Raw genomic sequence first — 22,945 nt, 5'->3', positions numbered from 1 at the left:
CAATGTCACATAATTTAAGAAAAGTACGATTGGAAAAGATCCCATATGGCTTTTTGTGTATGTGTGTGCATTTAGGATCTGGAATATGGGTAGTTTTGTGGCTAAGTGCCGAGCTGGAAGTGTCCATAGAGGTTCTCAGTCATTTATTTATTTATTTGTCTTGTATGCCGCCCACTTCCGGAGGACTCCGGGCGGCTCACAAAAGACAAGGGAAAGGGGGGAACGAGACAAAGACAACATATTAAAAACAGAACCAACATTCACAATTTCCGTGGAGGTACATGCTTCTCAGCCCCCCCCCCCCCCCCGCCTGCTGGAACAGCCAGGACTTGGTGGCTTTGCGGAAGGCCGGGAGGGTAGTAAGGGTCCGGATCTCAACAGGGAGCTCGTTCCAGAGCTCATCCAGGTCATGGTTGCCCCAAAGCTGTTTTTTTCAAGAGGCAACTGGACTTACTTGTTTTTCTTTGAAGACATTTTCCTTCTCATCCAAGAAACTTCTTCAGCTCTGATTTCAGCTCCAGCCAGCATAGCTGGCTGGAGAATTCTGATCGTTCAAGTCCATAAGTCTTAAAGTTGCCAAGTTTGGGACCTCGGCTTTAGGTGAAGACAGTTGTGGTGGTTGTTTTTTGCTTTGCAATTGCTGGAGGGGGAAGTGCAGTCATCTGAATGAAGAATGTGGCTTTTTAAACTATTGTCGGAATAACGATTTTAGAAATAAATACTTGGTTGAACACATTTCAGTAGTGATATACTCAATTATAAAATGCTTCAGATTATGTCCCATTATTCTTTTATTTATATGCTCAAAATGCAAATGTTTCTTCTTATTTTTAGTTTAATTTTTCTTTCCTTACATAGTTGATACTAATGCTTCACATGTTAATATATTTCCTTCCCAGTTTTCTAAATTAAAAAACCCCAGTGCACTCAAAATCCTGAATTCAGTATGCTTCTGTTTTGGAGAGTTTAATTATCATTTAGATCAATGTTACCGATTCAGATTATGCTTACGTGAAATGCCCTTGGAATATTTTTTATTGAAGAATGAGATAAAAACACCAGGAAAATGTACAAATAGTTTTTATTTCCACTGGAGATTTCATTTTAACTTTATCAGTCCTTGGCTATTTGCAATGAGGCAATATTTTCCTTCCCATTGCAAGCATTACGATATTCAGTTACACTTTCGCAATTACAGATTCCATATTAGTTTTAGTATAAATGTTTTCATTCCTTACAAAAGAGCTATATTTTTCTAGATGCAGAAAATCTTAGTACGTCTCGTGCTTGACTGGAACATAACCTATTGAAAACAAGTGTGGATTTAGTAATGGTTCAGCTCTGCCAAAAGGACATGGCTGAGCTAAAAAATTAAAAGATATTCAAACAGGATTAAGGTTTTGGATGTTATTGTAACAGTGCCTTCTGAAACAAGATCACTATACGAGGATCTCCATCTTCAAGAGATTCTCTAATTAAAGGACTTTAGTGATGGTTGAGGGATATTGCTTTCTTGAAAGCCCGGAATATTGAGGGTTGTTTAAGAGTATACTGGGAATTACAGGCAGTCCTTGACTTACAACCATCCGTTTAGTGACCATTGGCACTGAAAATATGACTTATGACCATTTCCCACACTTACGACTGTTGTATAATTTTCATGGTTATGTGTTCAAAATGCAGATGCTTGACAACTGATTCATATTTAATGACGTCCGCAGTGTCTCCGGGTGGCATGATCACCTTTTATATGAAGTTCTGAAAAGTAAAAGTCAACGGAGAAGCCCGTTTCACTTAACAACCTTGTAACTAACTGAATCACTGCGGTGATTCACTGAACAGTTGTGGCAAGAAAGGTTATAAAATGGAGCAAAACTCACCTAACAAACGTCTTGCTTGGCCATATAAATTCTGGACTCGGTTGGGGCCGTAAGTTGAGAACTACCTGTAATACAAATGGAAAATAAGGGGAGTCACCTCAACTGTCATAGCTCTTTTTGACCAAGGCCAGGATAGCTATCAGAAACAACCTCAGTGATGGAGACCAAAGACCATACAGGCCATACGCTTTAAGGGAAAACAACCTTTCAAAGTAGCAGCCCTAATTTTAAGTGATGATACATTGCTCCTCACCTTTCCAGATCTGATTTTAAAAAACGAAACTATGGGGAGAGGTGGGTTGCAAATCTTGGCACTACTTGTTCGCCTGTGCTCATGCGCACATGTGACGCTTCTGCCCATGCGCAGAAGTATCCGGGTGGGTGGGCACAACCTCTTGCCACCACCACTACTGGTTCGCCCAAAATGGGCCGAACCGGGAGCAACCCACCTCTGGCTATGTGTCATTGTCTTACAAAACAATAGGGTCACCTGGAAGATCAGCTGTAGGAATATATGGGGAATCAGAGCCCAGAGAAATGCTACTGCTTCAGAATGGCTTGTCCTTTAGCCTGTCATTGCTCACTGAAAATACTTTGAGACTCAACAATATTTCATTTTGAGGAAGGAGAACATTAAGGCCTTTAGGAGAGGTGAGATGTCACCAACAGGCTACAGGTTTGTACAGGTAGTCATCAACTTATAGCCATGTATTTCTGTTCAAAGTTATGACACCACTACAAAAAGTGACCCACAACCTGGTCCTTGTATTCATAGCAATAGCAGTGGACTTATATACCGCTTCATAGGGCTTTCAGCCCTCTCTAAGCGGTTTACAGAGAGTCAGCATATTGCCCCCAACAATCTGGGTCCTCATTTTACCCACCTCGGAAGGATGGAAGGCTGAGTCAACCCTGAGCCGGTGAGATTTGAACCGCTGAACTGCTGATCTAGCAGTAGCCTGCAGTGCTGCATTTAACCACTGCGCCACCTTGGCTCTTATTCATGATCCTCACAGTCTCCCCGCAAATGATCAAAGTTGATGTGCTTGGCAACCGGTGTGTATTTACAATGTTTGTAGCATCCTGGGGTTTGTGTGATTGCCATTTGCAACCATCCCAAGTAGCTTCTGGCAAGCCAAGTCAGTGGAGGAAGTAGGATTTGCTTATCAACCATGGGATTTGCTTAATAGTCATAAAATCAGCTGCAACTCACTTAATAACTGCATTGCTTAGTGATAGAAGTTCTTCTAATATGGTAGTAGGTTGAGGGCTACCTGTCCTGTCCTGGAGTTGTTTCTCACTTTTAAGGGTTGTGAGTCTTTTAAAACTAAGACTCTGGAAACAGTACTACAAAAAAGAGGGGGGAAAACCTCCCTTTAAACTTTATTATTCTTCCACCAACTTTCTGTCAGTCTAAAGAGTACAAACATTTCTGACAATTTAGACCCAAATTCCATACGGCAAAGGTAGAAGGATGACAAAAACTCTGGCCTTGTCCTGTGCTGGCAGAGGAATTCTGGGAGTTGAAGTCCATGCATCTTAAATTTGCCAAGTTTGAAAAAGATTTCTGTTTAAACGGTTTTTAGCTTTGCAGACAGTGCTATAGGACAGTTTGCCTAAAATGTCAGATCGGTCGAGTTTAGGTATTCTAACAGAACTGAGAACTTTTCTTTCTTAAAAATTTCGTCCTGTTGTGCTGCAGTGTTATTTTCCCATTTTAATTTTGTCCAGCATCACAACTTTCATAACTTTGCTAACCAATATATATATATATTTGAAGTTAGCAAACAGCAAAGGTTTCTCTTCAGGGCTCTGTGGTTCCCTTTTACTAAGAATACTCATGCATTTCCAGACATTATATTCTTTCTAGATCCTGAGAAAGAGGTTTAAGGGAAGTCACATTAATTTTGCTTGGCCCATGAGTCATAAAAACTAAAACTATATTTTGATAACTACTCATTCTTTTTATTTCTTCCTTGAATTACCTGAGAATTGTATTCATATCATTCAGAAGTGGGTTTGGATTGGTTCTGCCGAGCAGGTAGTAACTTGGCCTGCCACGCCACCGAACTTGTTCTCTCCGCAGCGCCATAGGTGCCGCCATCTTGTTTTTTGCTTCTGCGCATGCACAGAAGCATTTTTAGTACTGCACATATGCACATAGCATGAATCAAGCATCTGCACACACAGTGCGTCCATGCGCAAATCGGCAGTAGCAGCAGCTGGAACCCACCTCGAATGTCATTGGCTCTGGAATATTTGGGATTTTTTAAAATTTCATTTTAAAGTGTGTGGCTTTTTCATGAGCTTACCTTGTGATTTGATTTGTTAAAAATGATTGTCACATTTTATTTAGATTGATTAACTCATTTTATTCGTAAGGTATGTCTGACATGTACATAGTGTTAAATGACCTTGAAAATAATCTTACTACTTCCAGGAATATGTTGCAGTATTTCAGGATTATTTTTTAAAAGACTAACGCATACAAAATTTTATCAGTAGATTTGAATAATGAAAAACACCATTGATTAAAGCCTGGCCTATTTCCAAAGGTATTAATCTACTTCCTCCTTCCTTTTTTCCACCTGCCCTCCAAATTCCAAATACTGAATTTGCATTACATGGACCCCTTTTGTTATCTTGAACTTGGAACTGATTTATGAATGCTTAGATATCTTGTCATCCTCTCCATAGTTTTCTGCTTTTAAAACCTTCTCTGCCATTTGCTTCTATGATCTCTGTTTCCTTATAAAGATACATGATGAAATTAGGAAAAAAAAAATCCTGTTGATCAAATTCAAATCTTAGTCCCCGAAAACATTACAATAGCTAGCATAGCAAAAACAAACGTTACTTTAGGAGATTCAAAGATGTTCTTCTGTCAAATTTGTCAATTTTAACAATTTATTATTGCAAAGACCTTCTATTAAATCAGTGTTTCTCAACCTTGGCAACTTGAAGATGTCTGGACTTCAACTCCCAGAATTCCCCAGCCAGCATTCTGGGAGTTGAAGTCCGGACATCTTCAAGTTGCCAAGGTTGAGAAACACTGTATTAGATAGTATACCATGGATTTCAGATATATAATACATTTCAGATATATAATACATTGTGATGTTGCATTTCACTAGATAATGTTTGTCACAGGTCATAACAGTATCTTTTAATTCTGAACTACAGACTATTCAAGTTGTGTGTGTGTGTGTGTGTGTGTGTGTGTGTGTGTGTACGACTGTGTCAGTTTTTTTTTTGTGTGCAGTTGTTCTGGCTACATTATACATTCGGGGTGTCAAACTCAATTTCATTGATGGTTGTGTTTGAACTTGGGGGGCTGGGGTGAGCGTGGCTGGAGTGGCCAGCTTGACATCATTCATGTCGGGAACACCTGTGGCGGCCTGAGCACCCTCCCAGTCAAAATGGACTCCCAAGCTCCATTTTTGGCTGCGACTTCCTCCTGCAACCCTCTGCCAGCAAAAACTGAGCTTGGAAGGGCCTCCCGAGCTCGGTTTTCACTGGCAGAGGATTGGAGGAGATCGCCATAACCGAATGAACTTGGGAGCCCATTTTGGCTGGCAGAGGCACCGCGAACTGGTCCTTTGCTGTTTCCAGGGCAGCCCCGCGGGCGAAATCTAACTACTCGGGCCTTTAGTTTGACAACCTTGTTACACATTTATTGTACCCACTGGATGGATGGGTGGATGGATGGATGAATGGATGGATGGATGGATGGAGATACACACACACACACACACACACACACACACACACACACACACACACACCAAATATGGAAGGTTCTCTGCTTCAAGTCAGCTTCCCTTGTGGTTTAAGTAATAATGCTTGTTCTCAGTTTTTCAGCTTTTCTCCTGCAGAAATCTGAATCAGCTAAAACAGATATTAGATGTTTCTAGATCAATAATAAATTGAAAAACATCAGTTTAGTCAGTCAGCATAAAAATGAGCAAAATTCTACTCTGAAGTCATGCTAGAAGTACAAGAAAGCCATTAAAGAAATGAAAAGAAATTTGAACATGTGGGAATATCATTATAGGGTTGAGGTTGTTAAGTATTAGAATTCATTTCCACTAGTATTTCATTTGGAAAATAATTTATGTCGGTTTCTCTGGCATCTTAATTATTCTACAGGTAAGTTCATTTAGTGACTGTTCGAAGTTACAATGGCACTGAACAAAGTGACATACAACCATTTTTCACACTTATGACTGTTACAGCATCCCCATGGTCACACGATCAAAATTCAGATGCTTGGCAACGGACTCATATTTATGACGGCTGCAGTGTCCCATGGTCACCTGATCCCCTTTTGTGACCTTCTGACAAGCAAAGTCAATGGGGAAGACAGATTCACTTAACAACGAGGCTACTAATTTCACAACTGCAGTGATTCACTTAACAACTGAGATGTGACAAAAAAGATTGTAAAATGGGGCAAAATTCACTTAACATCTGTCTTACTTAGCAACAGAAATTTGGGGCTCATTTGTGATCAAAGATAGTAGTGTTTGCAGGTGTTTTGAGTACTTAACTTCCTTTATTTTGAATTTTCAGTTTAAAAGCATGATCAGAAAAATTGTGTTCTTGGAGGAAGTTGAGCTGTTTTTCATATTAAAATACATAATTGTTTTAAAAGGACATAGTAACCAGTACTAAACATAGTTGAAGTAACACTGAATGTTACGGTGAAAAAGAACTATATAGCTATCACCAAGAAAATATGGATTATCCCATGCAATTAAATGAGTATATTATATTACAACAATACTAGAATGTTGGTCTTCAATTCCCATTATTCTCAGGCAGTATTATTCTTAGGAACTTGGAAATCTAGTAGTTGAAATCTAAAAGAGTATTTCTCAAGCTTGGCAACTTTTAAGATGCGTGGACTTCTCTTGTTGACTGGGGAATTCTGGGAGTTGAGGTCCACAGATCTTAAAAACATTGATCTAAAACTTGTGGAAGATACCAAATGGGAGATATTTGTTGTAGTGCTATCAGATTGTCTTCTGCTGCAATCAGAGTTGCCATTCTTGAAAATAACCTTCTATTTATTAATTCTAAACTTGTACCAGTCAACAAGTATTTTATGATAGAAGGCTCCTGTCCTTTGTGAATCACAACCTACTGCTCCCTGTACATATAATTTTCTGTTCATCAAGCTGGATTTTCCTCTGCCTGAAGATTCCTTTGCTTGAGGCATTGTATTATACCGTGGATTTGCTGAACTACAGCTTCTTGAATAAACCACACTTGCTAGAGTTTATACAACACAAACCTCTGTGGTTAGGTTCGTGCAGTATGCTACATCGCAAACATAGAAATTACTTGATGTAAAAACCCAGCTGAAAGGAGCAGTCAGTCAGCTCCATTATGCCTCTCTAGACCTTTAAATGTGAAACCTAGACTGTTTTTACTGTGTGCTGTTTTAAAGTTTAAAGGAAACTTTAACTACCTAACTTTTTAAAAAAGTGACTGTGGTATACACAGGTTTGATAAAAGGAACATCTGGCAAACCATGTTATTAGTCCAATTTTATTCTTTGACATTCTTTTCTTGCGAAGTTACTATCCAGTTCTTTGAGTATTTTTGGACAAAGCTTTTTATGGAATTATCATTAAGGGTTGCTTCTTTTCAATCTCCCCCAAGGCAGGAAAAAGAAAATCTTAGAAGAAATAATGGCCCAGCCTACTACTCCATCTCTTAGCTTTAGGGAATGCAATCTGCAGTCTTGTCCTTAAATCTCTAGCAGTAAATAACATACTGCTTCACAGAGATGATTCACGGCAAGACCTATACCCGGGATGGCGAACCTATGACACGCATGCCAAAGTTGGGACGCAGAGCCCTCTGTGGGCACGCATGCTGTCGCGAGCTGCTCTTCCAGATTCCATCGTGCGCATGTGCACCGTCCAACTGCTCACTTCTAGGTTCTGTCACGTGTATGCGTGAAGTCCAGCTGGACAGTGTGCATGCATGCAACAGAACCCAGAAGAGAGCAGCTGGACAGTGCACATGCGCGTGCTGAAACCCAAAAGAGCAGCTGGATGCACACCGCCGAGCTGTCCTTTTCTGGGTTGTAGTCAGGGGTGGATTTCAACCAGTTTGCGGCGGTCCCTGCGAACCGGTTGGTCGCCGAACCCGGAAGTAAGTAACTTCCGGGAACGGCGAAGGGCCCGCCTGCGCACGCCCGCGCCCGCTCCTTACCTGGTTTTGACGAATTCTGCGCTTCCACGCATGCGTAGGACGCATACAGCACCTGCGTGATCCTCCAGGAGCAGCTGGAGCATCACACAGATGCTAGTACACATGCGTGCGCCACGCACGTGCACGCGCGAACCGGTTGGAACGGGGCGAGAAACCCACCCCTGGTTGTAGTGTTCTGGCGAGTGCGCGTGTATGCATGCACAGACGCGCACTCCAGTTTCAAAGAGGTTAACCAACACTGCCCTACTTCATGTAGCAGATTCCTAAAGGCTCAATTAAGCCTTATTTTCTCTTCCTGATGAATTCACAAGTAGCAATACAAACTTGCTAGGCAGATTAGAAAATTGTACATTCCTCCTTTACCTAACCGGGTTTTGAGGGGAAATGTTCACCCACATTGACCAGATTGTTTATTCTATTGTAGTGGCCTTACAAGGGAAGATTATAGCTAACCATTAATATATTGTAGAGGTTTCTTTTTTAAAATAACTATTATACAGATATCTTTTCCAAAAATCTCAGAAGATAGTTGTTCTAATTAAACTTCACTGCAGTGAGATTGTGCAAATCAGATTTAAATTGAAGTAGCAGTCAGAAGCATATAAATTATTGTATAAATTAAGAGCCAATTAGATTTAAAATCAAATGCTGAAATTTATTATGCTGAAATTTATTTAACTACAGTGTAGGAAGGTTCTGAAAGTAGAAATGTATTCATTTATGCTACTGAAATTCTGTTAAGACTTCTCTCCCCTCCCCGCACCTTTCCACCAGCATTAAAAGATTTTGAAGGTTAAAGGCATTTGTTAACATTCCTGTACAGTATAGTCTTTTTTATCATAAAATAAACAAATAACATTAGAACTTTTATTATAAAGAACAGAACCATTAGGTGGTATTAAAAAGAAATTAATCTTGCATGAGAATGTGAGAAAAAAATATATAATTAAATTTTGCTTCCCATGTACAGAGGTCTATGTAGAGAATTTGTATTAATGTAGTTTATTCTAAATTCTATTATCTTTTGTCACATTTTATGGCAATTTAATTGAAAAGTTTGCATTTTTAATATGCATCCAATTGCCATATTTCCAGTTTTTTTCAGGAGAAAGAATTATATATTTTCATGCAACATAGAGCTACCAATGAGTGTTCGGTATATGATTTAAAAAGTCCTACAATCTTAAATCACCCAAGTAGCGATAAAGTTAAAATCTGGTTGAATCCAACCTCTGATGATATTCTGAACATGTTTATATAGTTTTCTTGGCAATTAATGGAAGTGATTTGTCAGTGTCTTTATCCAAGACATCAGTCTGTCTTCTGACCCAGGGACACACCAGAAACTGGGCCATGCAAATGAGTAAAGCCTCATCGGGTAGGGCGCGTGGGTTCCACCACAAAACCGCGGTAGACAAAAGCGCGCTCGACGAAAGCGCGTACGTGACATCATCACAGCGTGACGAAAACATCGCGCTGTGATCGATAAACGTAAAAATAAAGCGAAAACCTTACCCTAACCCCCCCAAACCTAACCCTAAACCTAACCCTACACCTAACCCTTAACCTAACCCTAAATCTAACCCTAACCCTAACCCTTAACCTAACGCTAAACCTAACGCTAACCCTTAACCTAACGCTAAACGTAACCCTAACGCTCTAAACCTAACCCTAATCCTTAACCTAACCCTAACCCTAACCCTAAACCTAACCCTTACCTTTATGTGAATCGACTTGCTTTAATTTTAATTTTATTTCAATTTTTTATTTTTTTCGTCGCGCTGTGATGACGTCAAATGCATGCTTTCGTCGAGCGCACTTTTGTGGACTGCGGTTTTCACGGGGCGCGTGGTGGTGGTGGGTCACGCACAGATGCATGGGGTGGGTGGGAAATGTGCAGGGGTTGTGTGCGCATGCATGGGATGTGCGCATGTGCAGGGGGCTGTGCATGCTGGGGGCTCATGCAAGAGGGATGCACATTGCATTTTGGGGGTTCTTAAAGTCTAAAAGCTTGAAACTGATAAAAATCTAAGTCAGAGAGGACATCTTTACCTTGAATAAGTTTAAATACCTAGGACCAATTGACTTGTATTCCAAAGTGTTGAAGGAACTAATTACCTTACAGAATCCTGAATAATTGTTAACGTGCTGGATCGTTTAGAGGAGACCAAATGGTCTTATCTTCAGAAAGGAGGATCTAGTGAGTTGTAAAGCGGCCTGATATCAATACCTGGAATCAAATGCTTTACGGATTATGGAGCAATTCATAAAGAGATGAATATGTTAGGTTGTTTTCTTCATCTTCACGACAGCCAGAAAATAAAGCACTAAAAAGTCCCCCCCCCCCCCCCCCGTGGGATGCATATGAATAATTTTATATGTGGAAATTCATATCACACCAGATGAAGTTTTGACTTGGATTTAATATTATGCAAACGGACTTTTACAAGTGCAACAGTCTGTGCTGTTATTGTCACTCCCCTCACCCCAATCCTCACCTGTATCCCAAATCAACTCTGGAGAATCCTCCAACCCTTCAGGGAAGATTTGAAGGATGTGTGTGGGATAGAAGTGCAATTAAGAATCTGTTTGCTGGCAGAATGACACAATTAGGCAGCGTTCTTGGTTTTTCCAATCTTTTCATACTGTGACAGAAGTGATGCAAAGTTAGTGAATGTTAATTAAACGAATGTGTTCTGCCACTGAAGGATTATTTGTTCATTTTAGGAAAGCACAAGAAGGAAAAAAGAAAGTTGTCGTAGCTGGATGTGTTCCACAAGCCCAGCCCCGACAAGACTATCTGCAAGGCCTGAGCATTATTGGGGTGAGAATATTATGGTTTGCGTTGAAATTCTCTCAGAACTTGATCCTGATGCGTTTTAAGAATCTAAAATGTTATCTTGGCTAAAGGTTTTGCTACTCTAATCTCAAAATGTTGTTTTCTGAACATCTGTGTAAGATTTTACCATATCCCACATTATACCATAAACCTGGAAAAATGATGAATTGTAGAGAACAGAATTATATAGGTTAGGTTAGGTTTATTGGTTTTGTATGCCGCCCACTCCCGAAGGACTCTGCGCGGCTCACAATAAACAGGGGAGGGAATAAATAAGACAATACAAACAATTTTAAAATCCACAACAGTCACAATTAAGACAGGGCTGGGGGCTTTAACAGTCCCCAGCCTGCCGGAACAGCCAGGACTTAGTAGCTTTATGGAAAGCCGGGAGGGTAGTAAGGGTCCGGATCTCCACAGGGAGCTCGTTCCAGAGGGCTGGAACAGCAACAGAGAAGGCTCTCCCCCAGGGGGTTGCCAGCCGGCATTGGCTGGCAGATGGAACCTGGAGAAGGCCAAGCCTGTGCAATCGAATTGGTCTTTGGGAGGTAATTGGCAGGAGGCGGTCTCTCAGGTACCCAGGTCCGATGCCATGTAGGGCTTTATAAGTAACAACTAGCACCTTGAAGCGAGTCCGGAGACCAATAGGCAGCCAGTGCAGCTCGCGGAGGATAGGTGTAACGTGGGTGTACCTAGGTGCACCACAATCGCTCGCGCGGCTGCATTCTGGACTAGCTGAAGTCTTCGAACACTTTTCAAGGGCAGCCCCATGTAAAGCGCATTACAGTAGTATATTCTTCAATGTAATATTTATTACTGATGGAACTGCCCAATGCTCTCCATTTTCACCTCACCAGTCAAGAAACTGAAATCTCTCAGCTTAAATTGACAGCAGGAAGGTTTTCTAGAACAGCGACAACCGTTATTTGACAGTTTGGGAATTTGAACATTCCTTGAACACATCCCATATTAGGAGAAAGAAGAGATAATGCACTCACAAAAAAAGCTCTGACGTTTTGTTTACTGTGTTTATATGCAGGAGGTCTCAAACCTATAGAATCTTTTCCCCAAAAAATTATATTGGATTAATATGCCCTTTCTTTTAAAATGGTCGCACTGAAAAGGCAGTTCATCCAGACATTGACATAAACAGGTAATCAATAAGATATCTCCCACTTTAAGTAAAGGCTTTACACGCTAGTTTGGAAGGTGTTCCGATACCAGTTTCCTGATCTGAATGTCATAGGGAAGCCGCCTGACATATTGAAGCAAAACTTGGAATGGGTGCATTGGAATCATTTAATATAGGGTTAAAATATTGAGCTCATAAAGAGATATAGATCATATGTTGGGCATAACAAGTGCAGGGAGGACAATTATCCCTAAAACCACAGTAAAGGTAAGCCTGACGGCTTAGAATTACAGCCCATTACATAAAAAAGTAAATCGTTATGTTTCATCTAATGCTACGTCATAATGTGCTTTTTTAAAAAAATTAGTGTAAAATGCAAGTATTCTGAGTTCATTTTATATGCAGACCAAGCCACTGTGGCTCTTTTAACAGAACATGGTTATCTATTCTGGATGTCTGAAACTGGAATTCCCAAAAGCATTTGCTAATTTCATTAAACACAACACATGCTACTTCCAGCTATGACTAAGATTTCTGCTTCATGTTAAACCTGTTTTTTTAAAGTATTCACTGATACAAATTGGATTCAACAATATGCGAATCCAAACAACACGTTTATCTATCGGTAGCCTCCTAGCGGTTAAGATGCTGAGCTTGGCGACTGTAAGTTTGGCAGTTCGAAACCCCATAAGTATAATATGACGGGGTGAGTTCCCATTCTTACCCTACCTCGAAAGCATGCAAACTCAAGTAGATAAATAGATATCCCTTTGATGGGAAGGTAACAGCATTCTGTGTGCCTTGGTGTGCAGTCATGCTGGCCACATGACCACGGAAATGTCTTTGGGCAATGCTGGGTCCCTCAGCTAAGAAACAGGTGAGCTCACCCACTAGAGTTGGAAAACGGTTGAACAGGGAAGCTCCCCACCCCACCCCTCTTTTGTGGTTCAATACAGATCTTAGTAACCTTTTCAGGCAGTAAAAGGCACTTTGGCTATTTCACACAATTGAATAGTTGTACCCACAGCATTACATTGGTTTAAAAAAGCAATGTGAAGTTTTTTGACATTCCTACATCTTTTTTTAAAATTTCAGTTTATATTAACCAATCTCATACAAGAACACTGATTGTATGTATGTATAAGGATGTTCTCCATTGGATTATTTATGGTCAGGCAAGAGGGTTCCACCACAAAACCGTGTCCGACTAAACCGCGTCGCTGACGTCATCAAAAGGGCGACAACAGTGCGGAGACAGAAGCACACTGTAAACCCTAAACCTAAAATTAACACCTAAACCTAACCCTCCTAAACCTAATCCTAAACCTAACCCTTAACCTAACCCTAAACCTAACCCTTAACCTAACCCTAATCCTAACCCTTAACCTAACCCTAACCCTTAACCTAACCCTAACCCTAAAGCTAACCCTAAAGCTAACCCTAAACCTAACCCTTACCTTAAGATGAATCGGCTTGCTTTCAAAGTGCTATTTAAAGCGCCCTTCTTTCTCCGCGCTGCCTGTTGTCGCCCTGTTGATGACGTCAGTGACGCGGTTTAATCGGGTGTGGCTTAGTCGAGCGCGGTTTTGACGGGTCACGAGGCAAGAGGTGGTATTCAGCAGGTTCTGACCAGTTGTGGAGAACCAGTAGCAGAAATTTTGAGTAGTTTGGAGAACTGGCAAATACCACCTCTGATTGGCCCTGCCTCATCTATTCTCTGCCTCCCAAGTCCTAGCTGATTGGGAGGAAATGGGGATTTTGCAGTAACCTTCCCCCGGAGTGGGGAGGGAATGGAGATTTTACAGTATCCTTCCCCTGCCATGCCCACCAAGCCATGCCCACATAACCAGTAGTAAAAAAGTTTAAATCTCACCACTGGGTCTGTCATAGCATGTGAATAAGATGTTGCTTAATTCCATGGCTTGAAGAGGATATTTTCATTGAGATTCTTAGTGAATGTTGCTGGTCCTTGTAACTCTGAACTTCCAGGTTTTTTCTCTGTAGACATTTTAAGTGACTGAGCTGTAAAATTGCTTATCAGGCTTTGTAGAAAGAGACTGGAGTGCAGAATTTGAATGTCTTCCAGATTTTCTACCATTATTCTCTTGCTCAGGGGATGCTGTCAATTCTTGCTAATAGTAGAGCTTATTGGCCACCATTAATAATTATATAAATTCTGTACTTTGTAGATTTATGTAAGCTGTTTTTCTGGGGGAAAAAAGGCCTTTCCTTTATAATTGGTTCTTACTGCATTGAGTAATTCTTTTTGCTGCCATGAAATTGGTGCTAAACTTTGTTGTAAGATGGCTTTTATATTTTAAAAGCACAATATGAGTGCAGTAAAACCTAGGCATTGACGTTTATTTGATTCCCTTTTCAATCTGTCTTGCAAGCAGAAACCTGCGAGTAGAAAGCATACTGCAAAAAGTGGAAGGGCTCCTTTTTATGTGGATTAAATACATTCAAAAATGTATTTGAAAAAGGGTCTTTCAAAGGTCATCTGAATATTCACAGCTTGATTTATTAATCTATTGCGTTTCAGGTTCAACAGATAGATCGTGTAGTGGAAGTTGTTGAGGAAACTATTAAGGGTAAGTTATTCAGCTGAAATAATGCACACATTCATTCTCCTCAGTGCTCATTCCTGATGTTGCTTTGATCACATACAGTATATCCCTAAGGAACCTCCTGTCGAAATATACCCCATACACGTTCCAAATACTGACTGAAATGTAAATATTTAGCAAGTGCCACATACATCACAAAAAAAATATACAGAAAGCTGACCCAAATTAATATAGATCACCCTAGCTGGCTTGCTCAGTAATTGTTTTTTTAATATTTAATACTTTTTTTTAAATTTGAATTTCAGTGTTCCTTTTTATATTATACAGATCACCATGTATTTCAGACAAATCAATGTTCATTTGCTGCAGCATTTAATCGTATCAGATGTCAAGTGTTCCATCAGAGATACTGGGTTTTTTAAAATACCGAAAAACGTGGTACGAATTTTATAAAGCATAAAGTGCCTTTATATTCTTAGTTCGTATAGCTTGTAAAGAAGACTCACAAGTCATAATTTGAATAGAGAAAATATTAAAATGTTCCTATACTGAAAATAACTGGTTTGGCCAACTTAAACATTAAGTGATCCGTTTTATTAAAGCTCTCACTGAAACCAGCTTCTTAATGGCAGCTGACCCCACTTGCATCCTGTTTGTCATTTGGATCCAATTGTTATAAAATCTTAACTTCCAATAAAATCTATGCAAACTTTGCCAAGATCATTAAACCGTAATGTAACAATTCACCTTTGGGATGATGGTCAGAAGATGTTAGATAAAAATATTAAATTTGGGGTTTGGCAGTATACATATAGTCCATATAAGATAAACATACAGAAAGAGAGAAAAATATGGAATTACTTATGAGAGACTGTAAGTGACGTTGAGGTTTACCTTAAGGCTTTATGAAATAAGAGAGGGGTCTAGTGAAAATGACTTTGTGCAGAATGCACACAAAAAGATTGTATATTTGAGAGAATATAGGTATTTGCAACATCTATACAGAGTCCTTTAAGCCTTCCTTCCAGAAAAGTATCTTCTATGGCCTTTAAAAACGGAATGTAAATCAGAGATACAGGATTTTAAATTTCATAATTATAGCCAAGTTAGCAGAATGTAATGTAATGAAAGGATGGCGTAAAAGCAGCAAAGTCTTTTATTGGATAACCATTTGTCTGAAATGGTATAAGAATTTCCTGCTTGAGCAAGGGCTAGAAAACTGCAAGATGCCTTCCAACTCTGTTATTCTATTATTAAAAGATAACTTCAGATGCCCATCATTCCTCTGAGGGGAACAAAGGGGAAAGAGAAGAGAGGGAAAAGAAAAAGATGAAAGATGGCAAATACAACGGGAAAGAGGAATAGAGCAAACTAATTCTGAACGCCATGGCTGTAGCTTCATAACTGACCTTAAAGATACCTCCTAGATCCACCTCCAAATATATAAAGTGGTGGGGGGGGGGGGAGATGAGTGTAAATCCACTGTTAAATAATTTTTGTGTGCGCGTGTGTAAACTGTTTCTATTATCTAAAGTCAAATTTCTGCATTTTCTGTGGTCCCCATGAAGGAACTACTTCTATGAGAGCTCATCTACCATGAAACACTGCTACATAAAATGTTGCTTTTTTGGAGCTTACCAAAGTGTATCTCCCAGTGTCTCTCACTATTAGCCAGTGGTGGGTTTCAAAAATTGTTCGAACCTACTCTGTGGGTATGGCCTCCTTTGTAGGAGTGGCTTGCTGCCCATGTGATCGGATGGGAGTGGCTTGCTGCCCATGTGACCGGATATGAAGATGCCGACGACACTTGTCAGAACCACCTTAAATTACCTCACACACAGCACTGGCATGCATAAGAATATGATGTGAACTTGTTTTTTAAAAGGCATCTTTGGTTTGCGTTAAAACAACTTCAACACACGCAATGTTCTGATTGCACCACAAACGCAGTAGTCATCCTTACCTTTCACAGAGGCACTGAATGTTGTAAATATGAGCATGATAGTGTAGAATAATCATATCCAAGGACCAGTGGTGGGTTTCAAATTTTTTTGGAACCTCTTCTGTAGGTGTGGCCTGCTTTCCAGGTCCACTGGTGGAACCTCTTCTAACTGGTTCGGTAGATTTGATGAACCGGTTCTACCGAATAGGTGCGAACTGGTAGGAACCCACCTCTGCTCTTAGCCATGCTGTGTAGACTGCTGGAGGTACAGCAACAATGATTTTGGACTCCAGCGTGGTAGGAGACTAGATAGTAGCAACCAAATATTCTTGGCATCTTTCACTCTTCCCATTACTCTTAGACATGTCAGAAATTGGGTAATATGGCATAACTCACAGCCTCTCAGTTTCCATGCTCTTTTTTGAAATATATAGATAATAATGGTGGACTCCATCTACAAAAAAATAGTATGATTTTTTAAAAAGTTACATATGTTGAGCTTTATCATTTAGAATTACGACTTGTGAGTGGATTGTAGACTTTAACATCTGGCTGACCAATTATTGTAGCAGGCTGAATTGGGAGGAGGAAAGTGCAGAAATGCACCAGACATGTATTCCTCAGGGCAACTGTTGCTTGTCTACAGAAACCCTTCTTTGTCCAATTCAACATTTCCTTGATAGGTGAAGGAGGAGTTTAGCATTCTTGTTCTAATATTTATTCCTTCTCCTATGAAACAAAATCAAGTTTTACAGCTTGCATTGCATGGAATTTAGAATGCACATCTTATATGCCCATCTCCTGGATTTATGAAACAGAGTGGACATTAGAAATATAATCCTACCTTAAACTGATTTTTACAGTATTCGTTAAAAAAAATATATATTGTGCCTGTGCTCTTGCTATTTTAATGCTGTGAATATTAGCTAACTTGAACACTTTTCTTGACACCATAAAGCTTCTTGCAAAACGTCAAAACAGCTGCATTTTGTCAAGTGTATCCATATTGGATTAAGAGAAGACTAGACTTTCCGGTTGAATAAAACCTACACTGGCCCTGAGTTTCACAGAAGATTTTGTGAAATGGGTCACTGGACAGGATTACTGTAAACAAGTAAAAGGAAATTACTTCAGTTTTGAACTTTTTCAGACTTCGTCTCACCCCTCTAAATCTCAATCACATTAACCTGTCTGGTTAATATGGTCTATCTGTTCCTAGTTTAAATATTAACTAATATTTGCCAACTGTTTAGCTACCATACCAATCAATCTGTTGTTATTGGTGGGCCACTAAAAGCTCACAAGATGATCTGTGTGTACATTGTGTAGGCTAAAGTAGAGAATGTTTATTGACAACATGTCTGTCGGTCTAGACACCAGCCTAAGCACAAAAGAGCTCTCCTGAATTCTCCTTGAACCATATTAAATGTGACATTTTCCCTCTCCATAAGTTCACTGCCCTTCTGGGGTGGGAAAAAGTCATCAATTTGTGAGAAACATACAGATATTTTTTTTGTACACACTGGATGGCTGACTGCAGTTTCCTAGTACTATGTACCCAGAGCAGAAAATATTTTACTATCGCTGCTGATATTTCTTCAGATGTGATCATAAAATCTGCGTAAATAAAATATTATAAATTCAACATCCTTACTTTCTGGGCTTCTTTAGTCATATAACTAAAGCAGTGGTTCCCAAACTTGGCAACTTTAAGATTTGTGGACTTCAACTCCCAGAATTCTCCAGCCAGCAGAATTCTGGGAGTTGAAGTCCACAAGTCTTAAAGTTGCCAAGTTTGGGAACCACTGAACTAACGGATACTTTAATTCTGTGCATGGTATTACTTTTTTTGTAACAGCATGGATGTAGATTAGCACGGTGCTAATTAACAGTGCTAATTACTCATCAGTGTTGCAAGTCATCATAAGAAGGGAACGTGCAGCTATTCAGGAAAAGACACAGCTTGTTTGAGGAGCTGTTGACAGGTATACCAAATACCCATGCTGGATCTGAAGCACCTTTCCCATTTCCAATCTAAACAAAGGCACATGAATCACAGGAAATTAAGCTGCCTGATGAGAGTTAAACTAATAGAATAAACTTGAAAAAAAGAAGTGTTAAAAGTCTTGAAAATGTTGTATTAGAACTTACCACTAAACTGGACATTTTAACTTTGAAAAGTAGAATCAATGTGTATTTGTAGTTAAGATTAAGCCATAGTTGTTTAAATGTAATTTGTTGAAAAACCCATATTGTTTTGGTTTACATAAAACTTGATTTAATTGATTTGATTTTGATTTTACTTTATTTGTATGCCGCCCTTTTCCCTGAGGGGACTTAGGGCGGCTCACAATTCAGGGGGAGGGAAGGACAAAACAAGTTACATACATGAAGACAATACATCGTTAAAAAGCGCAACATTCATACTATTCGGGTGGGGTTGAAGTCTTTAGCCCCAGGCCTGTCGGGACAGCCAGGACTTAAGGGCTACGTGGAAGGTCTGGAGGGTGGTGAGGGTACGAATCTCCACGGGGAGTTCGTTCCAGAGGGTCGGAGCAGCCACCGAGAAGGCTCTCCTCCGGGTAGTTGCCAGTCGACATTGACTGGCTGATGGAATTCGGAGGAGGCCTAATCTATGGGATCTTATTGGCCTAGTGGAGGTAATTGGCTTGTGTAATCATGTGTGGGTTCCTGTGTCACATATATCAGTATAACTTGTATGATTTGGGTAATTGGAGAACAGCTAATGAATAACTGAATTCTTAAACTGGTAATATCTTTCATCAATAAAATGTTACTTTAAAATGCCTGCTATCCATAATGATATTCCCACCACTCAATTTGTAAATATTCCGATACTGAAGTTACATACATATCACCTGCGTTTTTCCATAGTATCTGAATATTTTTTTTTAAAATTATATATCACCATAATAAACTGAGATATGACAAGGTATTTCCCATGTCATCAAGCTCTAGTTCTCTGATAAATGAACCAAGAAACTACGACTGTTGACTTTTATTAAGCCATCGTATTAAACCGCACTTTGAAATTAATAACCAGTTAAAACAATCCATTTCACTGAACTACTCCAGTAGTTTAATAATCTCTACAAAAATGTCAAAAATTTGGGTCCCATTATGTGATGTCTTGACTTACAACCACAACTTACAACTGTAATTTAGGCTCAGTTACAGTTCTAAGTTAAGGACAACCTATATGTGTAGATAGCAAATTATTATAGATTAGTATAAATTGTAATACAATTTATCGTATTTTTCACATTATAAGACGCACTTCCCCTCCAAAAGTGCATTTTATAAAGTGAATATTGGGGGGGGGGGTTAGTGCAGCGCCAGCAGGGAATGCTGCAACCTTTGCTGCTGAGCACTTGACTGGCAGCTGGATTGGCCTCCCAGAATACCGCCAATCAGTTGTTCTAAGCAGCAGGGATCACCATCACTGCCTGTTCGCCACTGCCCATTCGCCACCCATTCGCCACCCGTTCACCACCGATCATCACCGCCTGTTCACCACTGTCTGTTTGTCACTGCCCATTCGCCGCTGCCATTAGGGCGGCAGAAAATGGGCGGTGGCGAACGGGCAGCAGTTGATAGGCAACAATAGGCGGTGGCAGTGATCTCTGACATCTAGAACAGCTGATCAACAGTATTCCAGGCGGCAAATAATCGCCAATCAGACGCTCAGCAGCAAAGACTCCAAGGTTCTCCAGCAGCAGCAGCTCAGTTCAGTTGACCGGTGGTGGGCGCGACAGAGCGGAGCCCTGACGAGCCATGTGCTGGGGCTGCATTAATGTGCTGAAGCTGGCCAGGCTGTTTGCTGCAAGGAAGCTAGCCAGATGAATACTGGGAGGCAGATATTTTTTTCTTGTTTTCCTCCTCTAAAGGTAATGCATGTCTTATAGTCCAGAGCGTCTTATAGTGCAAAAAATACGGTAATCATTTGAGTTTGCTACCACCACTCATACAATTCATTGGTTCTATATTTATTTGCTTTGTCTGGCAAGACAAAAAATTAATATATCTACTAGCTTTTGGTTCCCTATGAGCATATATTTGAGTAATCAAATTATACCTGTTTGCTATTTCTTCCTTCTTTCCACTCTTTCAGTGAGACCTTGTGTGATATTCGACTATTTTTACTTTATTCACAGCTCATAATATACCAATATAGTTTTATAGTTTTATAAAACTATGTTTATATCATGGGGTTTTGACATAGTTATTGACCAATTAGCAACTGAAAACCAGTTATATAAAATAAATAAAAATCTTAATTTTTATTAACACTTTTTTAACGAAAGAGAATGTGAGACTCTTGATATTGGTGAAAATTTTATTTTGGCTATATTGAAAATAGAGTTCTTGGTCATTTCATGTTTGCTGCTGTGTTGCAATATTTTTGGGGATGGCTTATTTTCAGGGGAGGGGTTATTTTAGCGCATGCGCTTAAAAGTCTAATTGGGCTTATTACCTGGAGAGGTCTTATTTTCAGGGAAACAGGGTAAGTAAGTAAATGGCTTTCCTTTAGATCATTGTGCAGCGTAGAAACATTACAAAAGGAACTTTTTTCAAATAATAACTTCAGTATTTGTAAAAAAAAATCAACTAATATTATAAACTCCTGTTAAACTCCATTTCATTGTTTTAATTTTGTTACAATGTGAAATGACTGCATTGGTTTAATGGATGTCATTTAAAACAAGCATGTAATGTTTTGCCCATAGTGCAAAATAATATATTTACCATAAAATATTTTCTAATTTCTAAATCTGCTTCATCAGAAAATTAATAAAATGAGAATATACTTTACATATTTATGAATTTTAATTAATACTGTTATTAATCTAGCTTTGTTGGGTTAATTAATAGTTGCAAAGAGATTGCTTCAGTGCTTTAGCCATTTAGTAGTTAACATTTGCCAATTGCCAAAGTGACCTGGACACAATCCTTCATGGTACTTGATGTATTTGAATTTATTTAAATGTATGGGTTCCTGATTGTTGATTTGTTTGCTTGTTTATGATAAGAAACATTTTTAAAAGGATGTTTTATTTCTTTAGTATTTTTTGAGCATTAATTTTCATTAGGTATTTTTAGCTTTGTGATGACTCAGATATTTCCAACAGTGCGAAGACTTTACATTTATTTTAATTAACAAGCCTGTGTGCATATTGTTAAATCCAAGAATCCTTTGTAAGTAATAGCATTAGAAAATAGCTAGTTATTTAATTAGCTAATGATAACACCATCATTAATGTGATATAGCAAGAAAGAATCATTAGTGAATACTACAGATACAGCCTGTACATTCCAGTACTCTAAAATGGATTTCTTGATGTACTGTATCATGATATGAAAATAATAAACCTTTACAGTACTGTTTAATTTTTTTTCTAAATACAGTTCTGTTTCATCTTTCTCAGTGTACTGTTGTATTTTATATTTCTTTATCTTTTTTAAAAAAAAATAAAGCTTGGGTTCTGAACTGTAAATTTCAGCCTTACTCTGAAAAGGCTAGTGTGCTAATTTTCTACTTTGCTTGAGCAATATATCAGTGAAAAATTCAGTAAATTCGTCTATCATGGTAGCGTTAAATATTAGATTCCTTGTGCTCAGTTCACAAATGTAAACTTGTTTAAGGAATTCAGAGAGGGAGACGTCACCCTAAGCCAATTGTTTCTCAATTTGAGGGGCATTTTCTGGAATTCTGAGAATATGTCATGAGTGTTGTTTTGAGGATGTGGCCAATTGTATAAGAAAAGATCAGATGAGCTTTGAAGGAAACAAGGGAATATCCATGGATTAGTGGTGGGTTCCTCCCGATTCAGACTGGTAGTAATTTGGCAGCCTGAGTCGCTGGAACCGGCAGCAACCCAGGCCTGCCACATCCCTGAACTGGTTCTCCCGCCGGTGGCATAGGCACCGCCATCTTGGTTTTTTTGCTTCTGCGCATACACTGAGCACTTTTAGTTGTATTGAGCATACACTCACTGTGCGCATCAAGCGTGTGCGGTGCGGGCGGTGCATGTCCCTGAGCGGATTGTCAGAACCCATCCCTGCCCTGGATATTTTATCTTAACATACAGCCACAGAGTTGGACCATTGATTTGTTCAATTCAGCAGTGCTGACCAACATCAGATTTCTAGAACTTTAGACTTTGCCAGTCTTACTTGAAGAATGTGAAAGGCATTGCTTCTACTGCTGAGTTTCAGTCATTCCAGTTTATTTGTCCTTATAAGGCAAATGTGATTATTTTGTAGATCAAGTTCTATACAAATAGCTTGAGAAAGCCTTCATGCAGCTGTATATTAAGCAACACTACACAATGTATTTGG

The 22,945-nt window shown here is 39.4% G+C and overlaps 1 protein-coding gene across 3 annotated transcripts in view; it reads left to right on the top strand.

Annotated features, from left to right (window-relative positions):
• Nucleotides 1-22,945, top strand: part of CDKAL1 (CDKAL1 threonylcarbamoyladenosine tRNA methylthiotransferase) — a 325,960-nt gene that overhangs the window by 91,774 nt on the left and 211,241 nt on the right. For all 3 annotated transcript variants that reach the window (XM_087707390.1, XM_087707388.1, XM_087707389.1), the window contains 2 exons: nucleotides 10,833-10,929; nucleotides 14,619-14,667. In XM_087707390.1, the coding sequence (XP_087563516.1) occupies nucleotides 10,833-10,929; nucleotides 14,619-14,667 (146 nt within the window). The remainder of the gene's footprint in view (nucleotides 1-10,832; nucleotides 10,930-14,618; nucleotides 14,668-22,945) is intronic.

The sequence above is a fragment of the Thamnophis sirtalis genome, unplaced genomic scaffold (assembly GCF_051295495.1).
Source record: "Thamnophis sirtalis isolate CommonGarterSnake01/CBP01778 unplaced genomic scaffold, rThaSir2_p1.2 scaffold_2, whole genome shotgun sequence".
Lineage (NCBI taxonomy): Eukaryota > Metazoa > Chordata > Lepidosauria > Squamata > Natricidae > Thamnophis > Thamnophis sirtalis.
Note: the sequence above shows the minus strand (reverse complement) of the source record. Positions and strands in the feature narration are given on the sequence as shown.